We start from the raw sequence: 21,578 nt of genomic DNA, 5'->3' as shown, positions 1-21,578 counted from the left end.
TCTTATCAATCCTCAACAGAAGCAACTTAAACTGCTATAATACATTTTCTTTTAAATTCTAAAATAAGTTGGTAATCTGTCAGTTCTTGCAGATATATATCTGCTAGTCATTGGGGCTATCTTGGACTGTCCCAGATACACTGAACTCTTCAGCTCCTTTCTGGCTTGATGGGTTCTCTGAATGGATTGTTGTGGTCTAAGGCCCCCACTGGGCAGTTTTTCACTCTTCCTAATGATAATGCATGCCAGACTAGAAGTGACCTTTTGCCAAGGCCATCATCTATCCAGCTGGGGAAACCCAAGCTTGGTTTCCTAACCAGGGAAAAGGTTTGTAGCTTTTCTGGGGGAAAGAGGGCTGGTGTCACTCCAGGGAACTCATAGTCCAGTGCTGTGCTGGAGAGCAAAATGGGGGAGCACGGGCAGCCTCTTTTTCTCTAGACTTCTGAGTCCTCCTTGGTTCTGGTCCTTGGTACCCATCACGGTTGAAAATATATCTGTAGTCAATACTCAGGACTGCGTGCTCAAAACCAGCATGCATGGGTGGCCATGTCTGCCTATCCCTGTCTCAAAGAAAGGTAGAGTGTTAAGATAGAAAAAGCAAGAGAGGAGTCCAGGGGCCTGATTAGAGCACCAAGCACCAAGCCAAGGCTAACCCGTGGGTACTTCTGGCAAGTCACTTGCCCTCTCTAAGCCCTCATGTTCCTGTCTGTCAAATGAGGAGGTGGGATTTGATGATCTCTCTTATTGCTAAGGGCCAGTCTCTGGGATAAGAGAGGTAGATAAACTCCTAGGTCCTGCTCTCTGAAGTTAATGTCAGCTAGGCCTCTGGCAGGGAGAAACACAGGAAAAGGTGATTATTTTTCATATTTGTTTATTTGGGGGAGGGGAGGCAGAGAGAGCAGGACAGAGGATCCAAAGCAGGCTCCGAGCTGACAGCAGAGAGACAAATGCAAAGCTCAAATCCATAAACCATGAGATCATGACCTGAGCCAAGGTCCCATGCTCAACCCACTGAGCCACCCAGGTGCCCCGGAAAAGTGGTTTTTAAAGAGAGTGAGAGGTTGGTAAAAGGCTTTACTTCCTAGTTTACTGTCCATCTCACTCCTACTCTGTTAGCATATTTCTAAGAGAAACATAGAGGAACTTCACAGCCCCTCACCACCTAATCTAAGTTCTCCCTTCCCCAAACCACCCCTCAAGCTTTTATTATTATTATTTTTTAAGATTTTATTTTTAGGTAATTCCTACACCCAAAGTGGGTCTTGAACTCACAATCCCAAGACCAAGAGTCCCATGCTTTACTGACTGAGCCAGCCAGACACCCCAGAACCCTTCAAACTTTTAGAACACTGGGTGGTAACTTGGTCGTGGGGGAGGTATTGGCACCTTGGAAAATACTGTGAAAGCCATGGATTTTTTTCCCTCTCAAAAACTGTGCACAGGCAAATACGATATTCTCCACACGATTTTAGGATCTCAAGTTCTATTTGACTCCCCGCTCTAGAACTTCAAAGGCTGAGGTGGGTTTGTGGGTAAGCAAAAAAAAAAAAAAAAAAAAAAAAAAAAAAAGCGGGAGGGAAAAGGAGAGGCCCACTCTAGGACCTGTTTCCCTTTCCAGCTCACATTCCTCCGCCCCAGTCCCGCTGCGCGGCCTCCGCTGGCAGCCGAGGCCCTAGTCTCCGCTCCAACTATTCCAACCATCCTGGGAAGGGTGGGGCGCTCGGCTCTTGGGTCCCCCTCGGTCGCCCCCCTTCCCCACCATCGGTCTCCCCTTCTGCCCCGGTCCCTCCCTTTCTGGGGTGGGGCCAGCCAATGGGCGACGAGATTCCGGGGTTTGGCCCGGGAGCCCGGGAGCTCACCGATTCCCCGCCCCACAGTTCTGGCCATCGTCCCGGTGCGCACGGACGTGGCTCGAGTTTCCTCGGCTCTCCGGTCTTTCTCGCTTTTCCCCCTCCCGCTCTTCTTCCTCTCCTGGGCTCGGGCTCCAGCTCCAGCTCCACCCGGCCGGCCCCGCACGGCTCCGGGTAGTCATGGAGGACACCCAGCTCCATATCATCGAGCAGCCGCTTCCCGGGTACCCCGAAGTCGGGGACCCGGGGTCCTCCCCTACGGGGGCGCCAGCGGCGGAGGAGCCGTCAGGGGCCGGCTCCGAGGAGCTGATCAAGTCAGACCAGGTGAACGGCGTGCTGGTGCTGAGCCTTCTGGACAAAATCATTGGCGCCGTCGACCAGATCCAGCTGACCCAAGCCCAGTTGGAGGAACGGCAGGCGGAGATGGAGGGCGCCGTGCAGAGCATCCAGGGCGAGTTGAGCAAGCTGGGCAAGGCACACGCCACCACCAGCAACACCGTGAGCAAGTTGCTGGAGAAGGTGCGCAAGGTCAGCGTCAACGTGAAGACCGTGCGCGGCAGCCTGGAGCGCCAGGCAGGCCAGATCAAGAAGCTGGAGGTCAACGAGGCGGAGCTGCTTCGGCGCCGCAACTTTAAAGTCATGATCTACCAGGTGAGCTGGCGGGAAGGACCGCGCCCGGCCCAGCGTCTCCGGGGCTTGGGGTGGGGGGACCTGCCCGCGGTGCTGCGCTCCCGCCAGCCTGGCCTGGCCCGGAGGACCCACCCTTCTTCCGGCGAGCGCCGCTAGAGACGGGTGGGGTGGGTGGTGGATTTCTGTGGAGCGCGGAGGGGCGCGCTGTGCACCCCGTGCCTGATCACCTAACCCCCTCCTTCGGGTGACAAACTCGCAACCGAGTTAGGGGGCTGGACTCGGGGACGCTCCCCATCACAGACCGCTCCCAGCTCGGCTCTGTCAAGTCTACCTACTTGGCGGAGGTTTTGGGAAACGCCAGGGGTCCCTGGCGGCCGGTGGGCCCGCTGTAAACGGACACTGGCGGCGCGGCCCGGGTTTGGGGCCTCCGGCGCTGTTCGCCCGATATAGCGGGTGATTCAGGGCTCAGGCACGCACCGGCGGGGGCTGCGCCAGGCGAGGGACGCGACCGCCAGCACACGCCCCCGGACCCCGCGCCCTCGCGTGGGCCTCGGCTACCGCCGCGTCCCCTCGCTGCGATCTGCCCCTGGCCCTCCCGGCACTTTCAGGACCTTGAGGATGCTGGCAGCGCGCCCGAACCCTTTGCCGGATGGAAGCAGGCGCGAGGGGAGAGGGAGCGGGGTGCGTTGTGAGAAGTGCAAGAGGGCCCCGGCCGGTCCCGCAATCTAGGCGCGGAGAATCACCCTGCTTGCCTCCCTGACCGCGTAGCCGCAGGCAGACGTGCGGGAGGAGGCTGGCGCGCCCCAGGCCCCGCCCAGGCCGCTTGTTGCTTCCTACGCACCTCTCCTGGTTTCTCCTGCCCTGTTAAAAAAATTTTTTTTTTTTTTAATCATAACCCCAAATAAACCTGGAAATCTCAGTGTTGCTGGTCCTCTCCGCTTATCTCTCCCCGATCCCATTAGAAGTGGGTCTGAGCTAAGGGCTTGGTGATCTTTGGTGGGGTGGGAATGTGCCCAGTGTCGCCTGCTCTGCTTCCTGCAGGCCTGGTTGCTGTTCCCACCCCAAGGAGGTGAGACCAAGGGGGTGAAGGGGTTAGTCTATGCTCCCTCTGCCCCTTCCTCTCCCTACAGAAGGAATGTAAGGAAAAGGAAGGCTAGATTTCCCACACCCCCTAGGAGAGAAAAACCTGTCAGGGATCTGTGGTTTCACTGACTGCACCAGGGCCTGGTCAACCAGGTTCTGAGTAAACCTCTGGGATTCAGTGACGTCCTTGCCTTGGTCTCTCTAGGAGGAGCTAAGAGAGATGCAGTGTTTGAGACCAGTAGACACAGGGAGAACGGCGAACTGGCACCTGAGGAGGTGGTGTTGGGACAGAGACAGAAGTGGTGCTCTCCCCCTCCTTCCAATGCCCAGGGACTCCTCCCAAGTGGCTCAAGAAGTGAGCCCCCCCCCCCCCCCCATATAGCACCATCTGGTAGAAAATGTTTGTCTAGAGCTGTTTGCACTTACTCTAACTGCTCCAAGGAATGTGTGTGTGAAAGATTCTTAAAAGAGATCGGATTAGCATGGCGGGGGGGGGGGGGGGGAGGGCACTAAGGAAAGAACACCCAGGGGTCCGGGACAGCCAGCCAGCTCTTTTCTCCAGAGCCTTGTGTGCTAGAAGGTTGCCACGAAGGGCTTGGATAGGTTGCCCTCCTCACTCTAAATATCCCAGACCGCAGAACCTGGAAAAGTTCTCAGCTTTGAGGTAAACCTGTCAAAGGTTGAGATGCTGAGAGAAGGGCGGGTACTGAGGAGAAAAACTCCTGTGCAGGGGCCAGTGGCATCTCCATGACTCCCTTTAGCAGCTGGCAGGGTTCTATACACCTTGTGTCTGTGGGGGTGGGGGAAGGGGGTCTAATCACAGGGTGGCTTTGACTGCATCTGGACTAAACCAGGGCCAGTGGGAGGCAGAAGGCTGAGGCAGAAAGAATGGCACAAGCCGGGGACCTAAGCCCCCAAACCACAGGAGAGATAACTAAGAAATAACATGGTTCCAACCTGGAGAGGAGCTCAGAGGTAAGGAAAAGATTCCAGCAACAGGGGTGGGGCTTCCCTGAAACAGCACTTCCCTGAGCTGCAGAGCAGATGTCCCAGGTAGGGGTGAGGGTGTAGGGTACTGTGCTGCTAAAGGAAAAGCAGAGGCTGCTCCTCCCTGAGTCTGGACGCCTGGGAAGAGAATGAGGTAAAAATAGCTTTGTGCCTTGGCAGACCTAATAGGGAAGACTGGGGGCGGCGGCATTTATGGTAGTCAGGCTGAGGGGTAGGATGCTTGGGTGGCCAAGCTGAGAGAGAGGCTTGGAGAAAGGCCTGGGAGAGTGTGAGTTCTCCAGAGTGGCGACAGGGGAGGGGATGCCGTATTCCCCACTGCAGATGTAGGAGGTGATGATGTGGCACTGGGGGCAGGGTGGAGGGGAGAATGAAAGGAGGGAGAAGGCCCCCGCTGTGGGATCAGGTCATCTGGCCTCCTATATTTTCTTCCTGGGGGATAAAGAAAGGAATGACTTATGTGGCTTCACCCCATATTCAAGGAACTGCTAGGCGCAATGAGTTCATAGGTTAAGTTTATGTTTGATCCCCCCACCCCGCCACCATGACATTCAGCACCCTCCATCCCAGGATATCAGAGCCTCCACCCTGAACCCACTTCTGAGTCATTACTGTCCTCTGGCATTTCCCTATCTCCCTAACAAAAACTAGCAGTTTGGCATCCCTTCCTATCAGGTGACACCTGGCTAGGCAACAGCCAGTGAATGCAAAGAGCAAATTCTACTAGCGGCTAGGGGTCAGCGGACTGAGAACTAACTGCTGGGAAGATCAGGCAGATTGTGGGCACACCACAAACAGGAGGGGTAGTGATCATTAAAGAACCAACTCTTCCTGACAATGATTTGGATACTATTAGTGTTTAGAGCACAGAAAAGGGGGCTAAAATGGAAAGAAACATTTTCTGGAGCAGTTTTGATGGGACAGTGACCTACACATGGACCCATCAGACCTGCTCCAAGGGCTTGAGGATAGAACCAGGAAGCACTTAAGGGATTAAAGCCTCACGGGCTTTAAAGGCGAGGGCACCAAGGCTGGAATGTGGGCTTGTTGGCTTTTCCTCCCAAATCCTAACCTAACTTCTAGCTTCTTCCTGGACTTGAAGCAAATCAGGGCTCCCTCGTTCCAGAAGAACTCATAAGCTTTGTCCCCAAATATTCCAATGTGGGGCTCTTGTCCCTCTCATCCCTCTAAGCCTAGTGGCCACGGAAAGAGTGCTTACCACATCCTTCCTCAAAAAAGCGGAGTTTTTCCTGGTCACTGGCTCCAAAGCAGGAGGGTATTTTGGGAAGCATTCCTAAGACCAAAGGAAAATAATTTTCCTCCCTCTGTTTTTTTCCCTTTCTTTTCTTTCTCTCTCTTTTTTTTTTTTTTTTTTTTTTTTTTTTAGTAAGTAAAATGTGACTATTGTAAAGGTCAAAATCAAAAAGGGATGCAATGGCACAGAGTAAGCAACTGATAGAAATGAGAGGATACTGTTGCTAGGCAACCTACCTCAGAGATGAGGGGTGGTTTGTTCCATTTTATTGAACCATACTATTGTGAATATTTCATTATTCTGTCATTACAGACTTTTAAGCTGGAAGATACTTCAGAGATCATCAATTTCTGCTCTTTCATTTTGTAGCTGGGGAAGTGGAGGCCCAGAGAGGGGAAGTCACTTGCCTACTGTCGCTGAAGTTAGTGAGGGTCAAAGCGGGGGCAAGAATCCAAATGTACCCCTTCTTCTGCTATATTCTCTGTTCTCCAATTCCTCCTTCCAATCCCGGGCTCTGCAGCAGAAGTCAGGGTACAGGTTATTCCAACAGAAGATTAGTTCTGGCTCCTTCATTCTGTAAGGGAGCTAGCTGCAGGGTTCTGGCACTCAGGCTACTGTGTGTGTGTGTAGATCCACATGTGCACACATACGCAATATTGGCTAAGAGTGGCTAAGGTTGGTGGCCATTAGCTGCTCAGCCTCATAGTGCCGAAGTAGAGGCAATGACCAGTGACAGTGGCCCAATGACAGTGGGAGGGGAGGGGTGCAGAGGACAAGGTGTGGAGCTCTCTGGCCAGTACGGGGGTGTCCCCTGGCATGGACTCTGCATCTAGTTATGACAGGACCAAGCTGGCTTTCTCCTTGGCCTCCCTGTCACTTGCCCCTTCTCCTTGTACTCCACAGGGGTGGGCTGGCATCTGCTGCTTTGTGTTTTTGTGGCTGTAGGCCCCTACCCTGTCACTGGAGTCTGGTGATGCCCCTAACTGTCCCTCTCCCTGACTTCTGATGGTCCAAAGCAAGAGTGGCAGCTCAGCCCCTCAGAAGGGAGAATAGGAGCTAACACTAGGTCCCCAGGATGTAGGACCTACATAGGTTCCCACCTGTCATAAAAATAGCTTGGTTTTTTTCCTGATTTCTCTGTGCATTTTGGGCTTTGATATCCCAGGCGTGGGGAGGGGGAGGGGTGGCAAGGGAGGCAAGAGGTGGCGATGTGGCCAAAGGGAAATAGCCAGAACATCCCTCTTCCAAGCCCCTCCCTCTCCTTATCGGGGGTGGCACCCAGTGCCCACCGTGCCCCAGGGGAATAACAAGAACTGGGATCAGCAGCATAGGACTCTGAAGAAAGTGGAGTTGTTCCCCTACTCGCCTTCTTCTTCACTCATCAGAGCCTCCACAGCTAGAGTCAATAACTGGCCTCTTAGAGAACTCCTTTTCAACCCCCAGCAGCCTCTTACCCCCTCACGCCAGCCTTCAATAACATCATCCCAAGACCACAGCTGGGTAGGGATAGAAGGTAGGAGGCCAAGGATGGGACTGGGGAAGATTCTAGAGGGAGGGAGAGAGGCATCTGTTTAAATTGTTTATTAATCATGGGCTTGAGTGTGTCCCACTTTCAACCCCAGGGCCCTTGTGATGAAGCATTTAAAATGTGGTTCCTTGTTGTACTCCCCTCCCCCTACTCACTAGCTCCAACTCCGCATGCCCACTGAGGCCTCTTTCTCTCAATCCCATCCGCACCCATCTCAAGCCCCATTTAAACCCCTTTTCCTCATCTTAGCCCAAGAAGAAGCTGAAAGCACCCTCTGACCCGGCCACACCCAAGATCGTGCCTTTTGACCTCCTGCCTGAGACTGAGCCCTTTGACCTGAAGCCTGAGACAGTGCCTGAACTCCCACCCTTTGACCAGACGCCTAGGACACTACCCTATTACCCAGAGCCTGTGCCTCTGCCCACCCCAGAGGAGCCAGCAGCCGGTGGGGGCACTTAGGGTCTCCGGGGTGATGTGGGCATGGGGGGTCACTCCAGTCCACCATCGGCTCACTGCTTAAGCGGTGGTCAGTGTCCGGATGGCAGGCCTCTTCCAAGCATGGGTGGGTGGCGGGCATGTGAAAACGCTCTCGCATTATGCAGAGTTCAGGGGAATGTGTTGTGTGCGATGGGGTGGGAGGTGAAGGGACGGGGCCCTCCCCTACCTCTTGGTTTCTGTCTTAATAGCAGACACTCCGAACACCATCCTTGAGCTGCATCCAGTGTTGCCCTGCATGAAATTGCATGAAACTGTGCCATGGCATCTGATTCTCCTTCCCACTCCCCTTCTGACTCCTCCTCTGGGACAGGCCAGCTTGGCTCAAAGCTTCTCTGGAGAGGGCCCTCATGAGGCCCAGGCCTGGGGTCTGTTCTGTGCCCTGTCCACCCCCTCCCTGTAGCTGAGGAAAACATTTACACTGATTTTTTCCATTTTTTTTTAGAAAATGTTTTGCAAAGGGATCCCTTATGTTTGCCAGATCCTGCCTTGGGCGGGGCACCCAAAAGCTGCCAACTCCAAGAGGCCGGATGGAGGGGCATTTTAACTGCCTCTGGCTTGGATCCTTTGGCTTCCCTATAGCACAAGAGTGTTTCCTCAACTTTTTCTTTCTTTTTTCTTCTTTTTTTTCCTCCCATAACCATCCTTCTAAGGAGTCTTTTTAGACGTTCTTTTCCCCCGGTCTCCTCCTCCACGAAATCTTAATACTACAGATATGCTACGTATCTGTATGCACCGGGACTCTGAGCACTACAAACTATTGCACTAAAATCCCCCCTCCCCTCAATAATCCATTTCCACCCTCTTGGGGGCAATATTACCCCTGTTGAGAATCCTGCTCTAACAGAAAGGACCCTTTGCCTTTGGTTTCTCTCACCCCTTGTCTCAGCAATCTAAAGTAATGATCCTGAATTTTTACAACTTTCCCTCTCTTCCACCTCTCCCGAAGTCTAGTACCCTCTTCTAACTTAGTCTCTGAGCAGATCCTAGGTCTCTGAATTACCTCTCCAAAGTCGTCTTCTCTGGCCATTCCCGGGCAGAAGTTGGGGACAGAGCTCTAAGCTAAGAAAGGCTCCTGGGGCGCTTGGCTGGCTCAAGTCAGTAGAGGATGTGACTCTTGATTTTGGGGTTGTGAGTTCAAGCCCCACGCTGGGTGTAAAGCTTACTTAAAAAAAAAATTTTTTTTTTAAGAAAGAAAGAAAAAAGAAAGGCTCCTACTTATATCCATATGACATTGTCCCCTTTTCCCTGACAAATGTGAATGCCTGGATCAGGCACATAATAGGTGCTCGACTAAATTATAATCATATTACAGTCTTCTTCCTAAGCCAGAAGATCTTCAGTTTATACAGCAGGGTTGGGGAGAGGAGTAGAAGGGGCGGGGAGCCTCCCTGGGGCTCCTGAAACTCACCCTGGACTGGTGCCTTCCTGGGTTGGAGAGCTATGTGTGCTTGGTGGGGGGCAAAGGGATCTATGCATGCTTTTGCTCAGACCTGGTCATTAAAGGTAACTCTGGAAACCAATCCTGTTGGGAGTGGTGGTTTTGTTTAATAAAAACGTGAAAACAGAACACACAGAGACCTCCCCCCCTGCCTGAGGCCCTTCCTTTGGTGAAGGAGCTCTGCCAGGGAAGTAGGGGTGGGACAAGGATGCCTGGCCAGTGTGGCCCAGGGTGAGGGGAGGTGCTTTGGAATTGTGTTGGCAGTTGTTGTAGCAACAGGCAGGCTGGGTGGGCCCAAGACAGCACTCCAAGGCTGTGAGTCATAGGGGAAACCTGGCTTGGAAAGGGGGAGAAAAGAGAAAATCCATTAATGGAGGAGAAAAGCTGAAGTCATGGTGGTATACCCTTTCCAGAGCCAGTCTACTGGACACTGTCCAGGGACTTAGGTCAAGTTGTCTCTTCCCTCATCCCCAGGGACGTTCCACCAAGAAGGCAGCTCCTCTGGTGTAAACCATCACTCTGGAGGAGACCTACAACGAATGGGGTTATTATATTCCCACATATGTTTCTGGACTGGGGGAGACACCTCCAAATCCAAGAATAAACCTCCTTTCACTGGGAATACTCCCTGATGTTATATTTGAGACCTTTCAACAGAAACGAGGAAGATGGAATTGGCTACAAGAAGCCTGCAACGCTGTCCCTAGCCCTGTTCACTTCCAAGTTCAGCTGGCAAACACCTTTAATCTAGGAAGCCAGAGGCCAGGAAAACCAGTCAGCTCAGCCTTTAGGGGGTGGGGAGGGACAGGAGTGGGTGTGGGAGGGGGGTATCAGGGATGCTAGGAGTGGGGCAGGGAAACAATGTTGATTTGTTTTCCAGCAGCTGGGACTGTTTCCTGATTATTCCCCGCCCATCACCCTAATCCTTCCCTACCCCATCCACATTGTCTGAGCTTAGTGAAAGGCGGGGTTCTCCACTACCCTTTGGTGGAGCGTGTGTGGGGTTTTAGTCAGACAGGCTTGTGAAGGAGAGATCAGAGCTGAAATGTTTTTGATAGTGGAGCTGCAGGTAAATGCTGGGTGGAGAGGGATGAAGAGGTAGCCCGGAGTTTTGATCATGGAGAGTCGTAGAATGGTGTGTAAAAGAGAGGACTCAAATAGCAGGCAGAGAGACGTGACTGTAAAGAGGGCACCCAAAGGGTACAACTGCAAATTAGAAGGAATGTTAAGACAGGTTGGGACACCCTTATACTGAGATCAAGGAAAACACCCTTCAATGCCTCTGTGAATGATAAGAGGCAGAGGGATGGACAGAATGACTATACCAAGCCAGCTATGGCAGGTGGAGACTACAAGTCCCAGCATGCCCTGAGCCCAGATCACCTTGCCTGCTGGGAGGTGTAGTTGAGTAAAGAGAGCTTGAGGTGGCTTGATGCCCAGCAGTGCTGTGCCCAGTTTGGGAGAAGAGGTGGAGCTAGCTTTCTGTCTTTGTCCTTGCTAATGCTATTGACAGGGAGGGAAGGAAGTTGGGAGGGGGTGTTCCTAGTTTTCAGTGTAAACCAGGAAACTCTGGCGGGGATGTGGATGGGAGGGAAGAGGAAAGAGGTTGGGGGCTGGGGAAGGAATTTCTGTAGCAGGTGGCTCTGAGATACCAAGTGGCGTGTGTGTGTGTGTGTGTGTGTGTGTGTGTGTGTGTGTTATGAGAGGGGTCAACTCATGTTGCCTCATTTTTCTCAGATGAGATTTCCTTACAATTCTGGGAAACAATCTTCAGAAAACCCTTTGCAAAACGACTGTCTCTCATTCCTTCATCTGAAGTCCCTAAAAAGAGTCTGGGCCAAAGAGATCTGGGTTTATGTTTATGTTCTGGGTTGTGCCCTCTTTCCCTTTCTATAATCAGCCTCCCCTACCTTCTTGTGGGGGATGATCCTGGGATTCTGAAATGTTGGCCCAGAGTCAAGACCTTGGAAAATCTTCCCAGAATGGAAAACAGTGTTGGTGCTAGGTACTCCCAGGGGAAGAGGGAAGACCTGGCTCTGAACTCCAGATCTCAGGGAATCTGGGACCACTACCCTATTCCTGTCTCCTTGAGCTCCAGTCTGGGGGAAAAAGAAACAAGAATGGAAAAAGTAATGCTTCCCTTCCATTCCAAGGCTGGGAAGTCAGAACCATTAATGTCCATGTTGGGGAGAAAACATGCTCTTGGCTGCCAGCCAGCCAGCTTCCTCCTCTTTCCTCCTTCAATTTCTACATGGGGGGGGGGGGGGGGGGCGGGGAAGGGGGTGAATGACCACTGCTGGAGCAAATCAGTATGTGGAGGTCAAGGGTGGGGAGCATGGGCGCAGCACAGCTCTCTTTCCCTACAACTGGTTCTGAAATTATCTGAGGCCTGGGAAACGCACTCCCTTTATCTTGCCTTCAAGCTACTTACCTGGGGGTCACCTGACACTGGCTGTGAACTCACTCCCTCCTACCTCCACCCCTCAACCGCGTCCCAAACCCCTTTGCGTTTTGGCTTGGCTAGAGCAGTGTGGGACTCCGTGCGCCAGAGGGCGCTCTGCCCATTCCCAAAGTTAAAAGTTGTGTTCCCTGGGACGCAATTGGTAAGGAGTGGTTTTCCTATAAGATGGGGGGATGTAGGGCATAGGACAGGGTTGGAGGGCTGCAGAGATAATCAGCCCCAGCGCAATTACATTACAAGCCAATCTCTTGACTGGAAGCTCGGTTCCCTCCTCGCCCTGTCTGCATAGTTAACATTCATTCAACACATTTTATTGGACACCGACACAGTGTGTCCAGCTCAGGGTCGAGGCTCTGGGGTTACACCAACGAAGGAGTCAGGCCGATTTCACGGCTACCAGGCCACAGGAGCACCCCCACCCTGCCTCCGGTTCGTCCAGTGTCCCCCACGTCCCTGCCCAACCCTCCACTCTGCCCCTCACCTCTCCGCTCCGCTCTCCTTTTAGGATGAAGTGAAACTGCCGGCCAAGGTGAGCATCAGCAAGTCGCTGAAAGAAGCGGAGGCGCTGCCCGAGAAGGAGGGCGATGAGCTGGGCGAAGGCGAGCGGCCCGAGGAGGACGCGGCGGCGCTCGAGCTGTCCTCCGACGAGGCGGTGGAGGTGGAGGAGGTCATCGAGGAGTCGCGTGCCGAGCGCATCAAGCGCAGCGGCCTGCGGCGCGTGGACGACTTCAAGAAGGCCTTCTCCAAGGAGAAGATGGAGAAGACCAAGGTGCGCACCCGCGAAAACCTGGAGAAGACCCGCCTCAAGACCAAGGAGAACCTGGAGAAGACGCGGCACACGCTGGAGAAGCGCATGAACAAGCTGGGCACGCGCCTCGTCCCCGCCGAGCGGCGCGAGAAGCTCAAGACCTCGCGAGACAAGCTGCGCAAGTCCTTCACGCCCGACCACGTGGTCTACGCGCGCTCCAAGACGGCGGTGTACAAGGTGCCGCCCTTCACCTTCCACGTCAAGAAGATCCGCGAGGGCGAGGTGGAGGTGCTGAAGGCCACCGAGATGGTGGAGGTGGGTGCCGATGACGACGAGGGCGGCGCGGAGCGCGGCGAGGCGGCCGACCTGCTGCGCGGGAGCAGCCCCGACGTGCACACGCTGCTGGAGATCACCGAGGAGTCGGACGCCGTGCTGGTGGACAAGAGCGACAGCGACTGAGCGGACGCGGGGCTCTGCCCAGGAGGCCGCGCCACCCCGCCCCGCCTCTCCCTGCCCCCTTCCCACGCCTTTCCTCTCCCGCCCGCCCCCCCCCCCCCCCCCCCGCCCGGAACTTTCTCTATCGCATTCTCTGTCGGCCCCAAACGGGCTGAGATATTTCTAAATTGACAACGCCGCCCCTCCAGGTGCACCCCTCCAAGTCTTAAAGCTGTTAAGATGGGAGAGGGAGGCAGCCTCTTCTACGAACAGCCCCAATTTGGGCATAGTCTGGGTGGGAATGGAGAGGGGGAGTGATCCGTGTCCTGGTCATCCAAGTCAGGGATCTTAAAGGAAATTGCTGTCATTTCCATGGTTGCCCCCCCCCCCCCCTTTGGGGTAGGCTGCCTTCCCCCTAACCTCCACCTCACACTCACAGCCAACTGCTGTCATTCCTGCTCACTGAGCTCTTTTTTCCTCATCCTGATCCCTGGAGACTTCAAAGCCAAAGTTACCATAAAAGGAAAGAGTGAATCTCAAAGAGGACCCTTGCCCACACAGAAGCCCCATACTGGAAGGACTTAAAAGCAGCTTTTGGGAGAACCTGGGGCAGTGGGGGAAGAAGGCAGAGTGAGCGGTGATTCTGGAAAGAGAGTCTAGCACAGGTGGTATCTGTAAAGCGTCCCAACAAGGAAGCCTGGAGCTAAGTACCACCCTGGGGAAGGAGGGCGCTGGTGTGGAGAACACTTACATGTTTATGTATCCGCAGCAGCAGCACATGGCTATGGCTTTAGGAAGGAGAATGGGAAATAGTAGAAAGTGGAAATGGGTGAAGAGAGAATTCTCCTCATTAGCAGCCTGAGGAACACAGGACGAGAATCCCATCTTAGAGGGGTTCTCAGAGGACAGCAGGACAGTTTTCAGAAAAAGGAGGGAGGACAGTTATGAGAAAGCAATGATCCAAAGGGAAGACAGAGGGAAGCCTCACCTTTGTCCCTTAAATGAGATGTGAATGGTGGCGCCCCTTGTGGCAGCCCATGTCTCAAAGTCCAGAAAAGGAGGGTCCCAGAAGGGGGCAGCACCAGACTGTGGAGAGCTGGGAGTTAGGAGGGAGGCAGCCAGGAAAAGAGCAAGGTGCAAACCGCCAGGGCACCAAGCTGAGAGCTGGAGGGGGGAAGGGGAGGAGAGTGTATGGAGCAACCCAGCCTTGGCTCACTCCTGGCAGTTTCTTCTCAAGATCCTTCCCTAGAGCTAGTATCGGAGCTGCAAAACTTGTCAAGCCCTCCTTACCCTTGTGGGTGCTTCTCCGGAATCGGTGGTGGTGACAGGGATGCTGCTTCCAGTCCGAAAGCCTGATTTCTGTAGTCCACTGACAGGTTCTTCTCTGGACACTTCAGTACTCCCTGTTCCTCCCCAGTAAAGGTGGCTTGTCAGAAGGTAGGACAACTTCCTTCCCCCTCAAGCCCAGCCCAGAGAGAGCTGAGGGCTTCCTTCTCCCCCACCTCCTCTGCCTCCTCTTCCCTGCTCTGCTTTTTAGAATTGCAGCTAATTGTTTTAAGGGGTGGAGGGAGGGAGCCTGGGGACACAAACTTTTTTTTTTTACAATACAAAGCTTTGCTTCTCTCCCCTCGTTTTCTTGGTTCCCTTCTCTCTTCTGGACGGTTGGAGACTCTTCAGCTGAGGGAGGATGGGGATTGTGGGACAAGGTCCCTTGGTGCTGATGGGCTGAGGGGCCTGAGTTGTGGGCAGATACAGTTTCCTGTGGGCTCTGGGGAGCCTGTCATGTTGCTGTGTCCTGGCGAGCAGCCCGACCAATAAACCTGCTTTTCTAAAAGGATCTGCGTTGGATTATATTCTCTGAAGGCAGTTACATAGGCTCAGTTGCAGAGGACAGGAGGGGGCCAGGGAGGGGAAAAGGGAGACGACTGTTGGTTTAAAGTTATTTATTTATTTATCTGTTTAGGTGGAGGCGGGGGAGGGAGAAAGAGAATCCCAAGGAGGCTCCGCACTGTCAGTGCAGAGCAAGACGCGGGGCTTGAGCTCACCAACGTGAGATAGTGACCTGAGCCAAAATCAAGAGGTGGATGCTTAACTGACTGTGCCACCCAGGTGCCCCACAGACAATTGGTTTAAACCCGCCTCATTTGCCTGGGTGGGGAGTGGGAGTGGGGTGTTACCATCATCCCTGTTTTTAGAGATGAAGAAACACAGGGTGACTCGTCTAAAGTCAAGTACCCGGTAAAGTCAAGTCCCCGGTAAGTGGCAGAGCTGGGATTATAAACCAGGCAGCCTAGTTCCACAGTCTGACTGATAAGAATCTATAACCCTGTACTGTCTAGATAGATCCACTTCCCTGATGTCAAGGCATTAGCCCTCCAGACACACTCAGTTACTCTACTCAGTTTGAGCTTCCTCCCAAATGTACATTTCCAGATCATAGGCCTAGAGGAGGCAGTCTGGGGAGGGGAAAAATCAGAGGCCCTGACTCAGAGGGCTGACTGTCCTAGAGAAAGGATTCCAGTCCGTGTTATATGTGCCAGTCATAGTCACACAGCATATTTAATTCTCCCCCAAATCCTGGGATGGGCACCGATTTCACTGTGCAGCCTCTCTTCCCCGTGAGCAAGCAGCCTGCTCTACCTTGTCCACAAGTTATGGGTTTCCTAGAGCAAGGGACTCAAATCATCACGTGGGTTCTGCCCGCATCAGAATCACCCTAATGAAAATACCGTCATTCCTGGGACTCCAACCCAGCCTTCTGCCACTACCTCAAACAAGCTGGGTCCTTCCTCATGAGCCATGCATTTGACTCCCCTGCCCCTGCCCCCAGCAACAAGCACAGTGGAGTCTGGAGTTCTAAATCTCCCAGAAAGGGTTGGCTTCCCACCAAAAGAAATGAAAACTGATGCTGAAAATTCAGAGCACGGGAGCCTGGAAACTTCCCTCCTGCCAGGAGAGGGTCCTTCTTCCTCTGGGATCCAGATGTACAGCTGTGAGAAGCAGGGAATGATGTCAGGACCCCAGCTATGGAATAATAAGGACAAGGGAAACCAGAAAAGCCCTGGGGTAGTGGGGCCATCATTTACTTCTCCTACCTACAGTAAAGCACCTGACACACACAAACCCCTTTCCTTCTAGAAGCCATGCCCCTCACTGGTCCACCAGCAGCAGAATGACTCTGCTGTACCTTCCCTACCCAGTGTTATTCCGGGCACCACTTTGTTAAGAGCAGTCCTAATTCTCTGAACAGCCACATTTCTGCTGGCTCCTGCTCCATGGCATTCCTTCTTTACATAACAGTGTGGGGCCGAAACTTCCTTGAATCAGAATTTACTCTTTTTCCTCTTCCCTTGCTGCTGAGGGGAGGAGGAAGGCTGGTTTCAGGCACTGATGAGAGAGTCAACTGCCTACCAATCGGATTTTATGGAATTCCAAGGTCCCACAGCTACAAAGCCCTTTTTCCCCCAACCAGTCATGAACTTGCCCACCCATCATTAGCAGTATTTCCATGGGTTAGAAGCAGACAATAAACTAGGGGTATTGTCTCTCGAAGGATCCCATCAAATGTGACCCAGGATCAAAGGAAGTTCCTGTACAGTCTCAGATTGAGTTATCAGGTCTCTAAATGGTACCTTCAAAGTCCTATTCCAAAGAGGTAACTTTTCATTGGGGTCAGAAGGAAACAGCTGTAGTCAGTCTTAGACTGGTCCAGACCTTCATCTGCTACCACCCAGAGTATTTGAAATGACTTTAGATTCTCTTTCCAGGGCGCCTGGGTGGCTCAGTCAGTTGATCTTCTGACTCTTGGTTTTTGGCTCAGGTCATTATCCCAGGGTGGTGGGATTGAGCCCACATCATGCTCCACTCTGAGTGTGGAGTCTGCTTAAGAATCTCTCTCCCTCTGCCCCTCTTCCCTGCTTATGCATGCACTCTCTCTCTCTCAAATAATAATTTAAAAATAGATTATTTTTCCAATCCATTCTCCACCCTACTGCCAGACAGAGATAGAATAAGTAAAGATAGAGGAATATATATATTTTCCCTTTATTTTAGAGAGAGAGAGAGAAAGAGCAGGGGAGAGGGGCGGGGGAGAGAGAGAGAAAGAGAGAGAGAGAATCTTAAGCAGGCTTCATGTTCAGCACAGAGACTGATGCTGGGCTCGATCCCATGAGCCTGGGATCATGACCTAAACCAAAACCAAGAGTCGGATGCTCAAAAAACTGAGCCACCCAGGCACTCCAAGAAATATAAATATATAAATATATATATATATAAATGTATATATTTGTATATATAAAAATACATATATACATTTTTTAACGTTTATTTATTTTTGAGAGAGACAGAGTGCAAACCAGGGAGGGGCAGAGAGGGAGATAGAATCCAAAGCAGGTTCCAGGCTCTGAGGTGTCAGCATGGAGCCCAATTCGGGGCACAGACTGAGAGAGAGGGAGAGAGAGAGGGAAGCAGGGCTCACCCGAGGTAGGGCTGAAGCTCACCTGATGCGGAACTCGAACTCATGAATCATGAGATGATGACCTGAGCCAAAGTCAGATACTTAACAACTGAGCCACCCAGGTGCCCTGTTTTGTTTTGTTTTGTTTTTTAAGTTTATTTTTATTTATTGAGAGAGAGAGAGAGAGAGAGAGAGAGAGAAAGCAGAGCGGGCAGAGAAAGAGGGAGACAGAATCCCAAGCAGGCTCTGCACTGTCAGCACAGAGCCCGATATGGGGCTCAAACTCACAAACGGTGAGATCACGGCCTGACTTGAAACCAGCAGTCAGACGTTTAACTGACTGAACCACCCAGGTGCCCCTCCACTGTATTTGTTTTATTAATAATCAGATTTTCCCCATGTGCTGGTAAAGATGGTCATCAATAACTTCAGGCTTGTGGCTTAACAGCTAAACAACCCTAGTTAAGAGGGTTTCTTTCCAAATCCTTCTGGCCAGAATCACAGATATGATGTCCATTGGCCCTGTTAGGTCATAGATCCAAACCACTGTGCCTCTGACCAAATCTAGGGTATGTATCACTTCTAGAACCGTGGAATAGAGAGTGAGAAAGGCTGATTTCCCAAATGAAAATTGGGTTGCTGTTATCAACAGACAGGGGAGAGGATGATAGGCCGACAAAACAACAGATGTTCTTTCCCAGTGATCTGTTTGTGATACTGTGCTAGGAGCCAAGAACTAAAAAAAACAACACATCTAGCTCTTGATTTTAAAGGGTTTGCAATTAGTGGGAAAGGCAGATGTACAAAAGAGCTCAAAGAGACGACTGTAAGAGAGGTAAAGCAAAATGCAATGGCAATACACTGGCAAGGGATTAATCCTGCTTGGGGAATATGGGGACATTTAAAGTAGGAAGGTGGCTTCTAAGCTGCTATCCTAAAAATGGGTAGGATTTCAAATAGATGTTGCTAGAGAGCTGAGACAGTATTTTAGATGATTTTTGTGTCACCAGAGCCTAACAGTGTCTCAAACACAATCACAGTGGTTAATGGTTCTTTGGTTGAAAATATAAGAAAAAAAAAGACATTGGCCAAATGGGAAAAAGGAGCTTATGTTGGAAGGCTGCCAAGATACCCTGTGGACTCCAAGGAATCACTGAATGGCTAAGTTAGGAAGAATAGGCATCAGGGCATCTCCAGGGACTTCTGAGAGGGAGTTGATGGATAGCCTTCTCTAACATGCTGACATTAATGGACCTCCGCTCTAAGGGCTCCCAGGTTCTATGCCTCTCAGTTTCAAATTCCAGATTCCTGGCAAAGAAAATCTGATTAAGGCAATTAACATCCGTGTTCATCCTGGATTTAATAATCTATGGCCAGGAGGAAAGGATCATGTAATACAGACGTGGCTGAAAGGACCCATTTCAGTATATGATTGCAAGTGGGGAGAGGAGCAAGCCCCAGGAAAGGAGGACTTGTTGAGAGCCAGGCAGGACCCAAGAGATAGCCATTAACATTGTAGGTACTCAGAAAGTGGTAATTAAGTGAAAGCAGTGATGTGGGACAGGGAAAGTTCTCCAGGCAAAGGGAACAGTGTGCAGAAAGGCAAAGAGGGCAGGAAAGCAGAAGGCATAACCAAAGAACAGTTAATAGAATTATGGAATGTTGGAACTGAAAGAGGTTTTGTTTTATAGATGAGGCAACAGTAAGAATCATTTTACAGAGGAAGTTTCTGCAGACCCAGGAGATAAAGTAATTTATCTGCACCTAATAAGACTCAGCACAAAAGAGTTGTCAGAAGAGAGGTGTTCCTTTGAGGTGCTAGGAATAGATGAGTTTGCCAAGGGAGGGGGGTCAGAGGGAGAAAAGGATGGAATTTAGAATTAAAAGCAGGAGTGCTGGGTGGCTCAGATGGTTAAGCGTCCAGCTCTTGATTTCGTCTCAGGTCACGATCTCACAGTTCATGGGTTCAAGCCCTGTGTAGGGCTCTGCACTAACAGCATGGTGACTGCTTGGGATTCTCTCCCTCTCTCTCTGCCCCTCCCATGCTTTCTCTCTCTCTCTCTCTCTCTCTCTCTCTCTCTCTCTTTTTTTAATTTTTTTTCAACATTTTTTTATTTATTTTTTGGGACAGAGAGAGAGCATGAACGGGGGAGGGGCAGAGAGAGAGGGAGACACAGAATCGGAAACAGGCTCCAGGCTCTGAGCCATCAGCCCAGAGCCTGACGCGGGGCTCGAACTCACGGACCGCGAGATCGTGACCTGGCTGAAGTCGGACGCTTAGCCGACTGCGCCACCCAGGTGCCCCTCTCTCTCTTACAATAAGTAAATAAATTAAAAAAAAAGTTAAAGGCAGAAGTGCCCAACCTTAGGAAGTCGTGGGGATGGTGGGGTGGGGGCAGCAAAGTGGACCATGGATGGTCAGAGAGGGAAAAGGACATCTTTCTGGGTAAGGCACTTCCATAAATTATCTCAGGTAATTCTGATGGGTATTGGATGTTCCTCTGCTCAGAAAAGTCCCTGCCCTTTTCTTCCAGGGCTGTGTCTCTGCTGGGTGACCAGGACCCCTGTCCCTGTTCACAGCTGCCTTGTCAAGATGGATATCTGGTCCTTTCTGGGCCAATGAAATCCTCTATGCCATCAGTTTAGAATTTTGAACCAACAGCCACAGAGACTGAACATTTTCAGCAGCAGCCTCAGGTCAGATTAAAGGAAAGGTAGAGCTTTAGTGAGATGTTCTACAAAAACCCTCTCTGGTGAGTTTCCTGAAATTGCTCTTCCCAAGGTGTGGCTGTTCAACTCTTTATTGAAATTTAGAAGCCATCTCAGTTTCTTTCTGATAAGTCTCTCCAATTTTGTGATTTTTTTATTTTGCGTAAGATAATAATAGCTAACATAAATTGAAGGGGTGCAGTGAGCCGGATGCTATATTGAATGCTTTGCTTGTTACCTCATCTAATCATCATAACAACCTATGAGGGAGATGCTCTCATAGTTCCTATTTCATTGATGAGGATACTCATCAACTTCTCTAATGAGTCTCAGAGAGGTTAAACAGCCAGCCCAGGGGCACATTGCTGCATAGGTGGGGTGCCTGAGCAGGGGACCCTGCCAGGATCTGGCTTTTACCTGCCATGCTTCACAGTTAACTTGAGAGTATCTTCCAATCAAAAACATTTTATTCTTTTATTTAAAAATATTTTAGGGGCGCCTGGGTGGCTTGGTCGGTTAAACGGCCGACTTCAGCTCAGGTCACGATCTCGTGGTTGTGAGTTCGAGCCCCGCGTCGGGCTCTGTGCTGACAGCTCAGAGCCTGGAGCCTGTTTCAGATTCTGTGTCTCCCTCTCTCTCTCTGCCCCTCCCCTGTTCATGCTCTGTCTCTCTCTGTCTCAAAAAAAGAAAAAAAAAAACGTCAAAAAAATTTTTATTTTTTCTGAAGTAATCTCTGCACCCAATGTGGGGCTCAAACCCACACCCCCGAGATCAAGAGTCGCATGCTCCACCAACTGAGCGAGCCAGGAGCCCCATCAAAAACATCTTAACGCAAACTAACCCAGGTCAGAATCATGTTCTCTATTTGAAGACATGGGTGCTGAGTCTCGGAGAGGGTAAGGAATGTGCCCAGGGCTCCACAGTTTATTCTGTGTCAAAGCCAGGATTCAAACCCAGTGTGTCTCACGTTAGCTCCATTAGCTTTCTGGTTAATGCAATGGCTTCTATGGACTGCTGCAATGGGCAAGGGAGGAAAATACGTCGAGGAGAGAGGAGGGGAAACGGTTGATAGTACCACATTCTGTAGCAAAGTTAAATAAAATGACAAAAAGAAGACATTAGCTTTAAGAGGAGATTCTTGGTGGCCCTCAAGAGCACAGTCCTATGGAGAAAGAGGGCAGAAGCCACTTTGGTAGCACAAGCGGGGGTGGGGACATGGGGAACATGATGGGAAAGAGGGATAACTTGAGGGTCGAGATAGGAAAGAAGGAATATCTTCAGAGACAGAAGTGAAGAATAAGTGGAGAAGGCCAGGAGGCAGAGGGGAATTGATAAAACTCAGAGAGGGGAAGAGTGGGACCAAGAGCACTTCTATTTGTTCAGTAAGTCTTTATTGAGCACCTAGTATATGCCCAGCACTGAGGAGGCAAGGGAGCAGCAAACAGGTAAGATCTGTTTTCCTGGAATTGACAGATAAGAGAC

At 51.4% G+C, this 21,578-nt stretch overlaps 1 protein-coding gene across 1 annotated transcript; it reads left to right on the top strand.

The window, feature by feature from the left end:
• Positions 1 to 1,855: 1,855 nt before the first annotated feature.
• On the top strand, positions 1,856 to 14,768 carry CAVIN1 (caveolae associated protein 1). Its single transcript, XM_086687353.1, has 2 exons — positions 1,856 to 2,501; positions 12,254 to 14,768. Exons 1-2 carry the CDS (start codon positions 2,031 to 2,033, stop codon positions 12,953 to 12,955), a joined length of 1,173 nt encoding a protein of 390 aa, XP_086543479.1. The 5' UTR covers positions 1,856 to 2,030; the 3' UTR covers positions 12,956 to 14,768.
• Positions 14,769 to 21,578: the final 6,810 nt, after the last annotated feature.

Source organism: Puma concolor, chromosome E1, assembly GCF_028749965.1.
Source record: "Puma concolor isolate L17-30 chromosome E1, mPumCon1.1.hap2, whole genome shotgun sequence".
Classification (NCBI taxonomy): Eukaryota; Metazoa; Chordata; class Mammalia; order Carnivora; family Felidae; genus Puma; species Puma concolor.
This window is presented reverse-complemented; position numbering and strand designations above follow the sequence as displayed.

Bases quoted from the DNA above. Each gene is read 5' to 3' on its own strand.
- CAVIN1 (XM_086687353.1), top strand. From the start codon at position 2,031: ATGGAGGACACCCAGCTCCATATCATCGAGCAGCCGCTTCCCGGGTAC. The intron at 2,502-12,253 runs GTGAGCTGGCGG...CTCTCCTTTTAG, and splicing joins TTAAAGTCATGATCTACCAG to GATGAAGTGAAACTGCCGGC.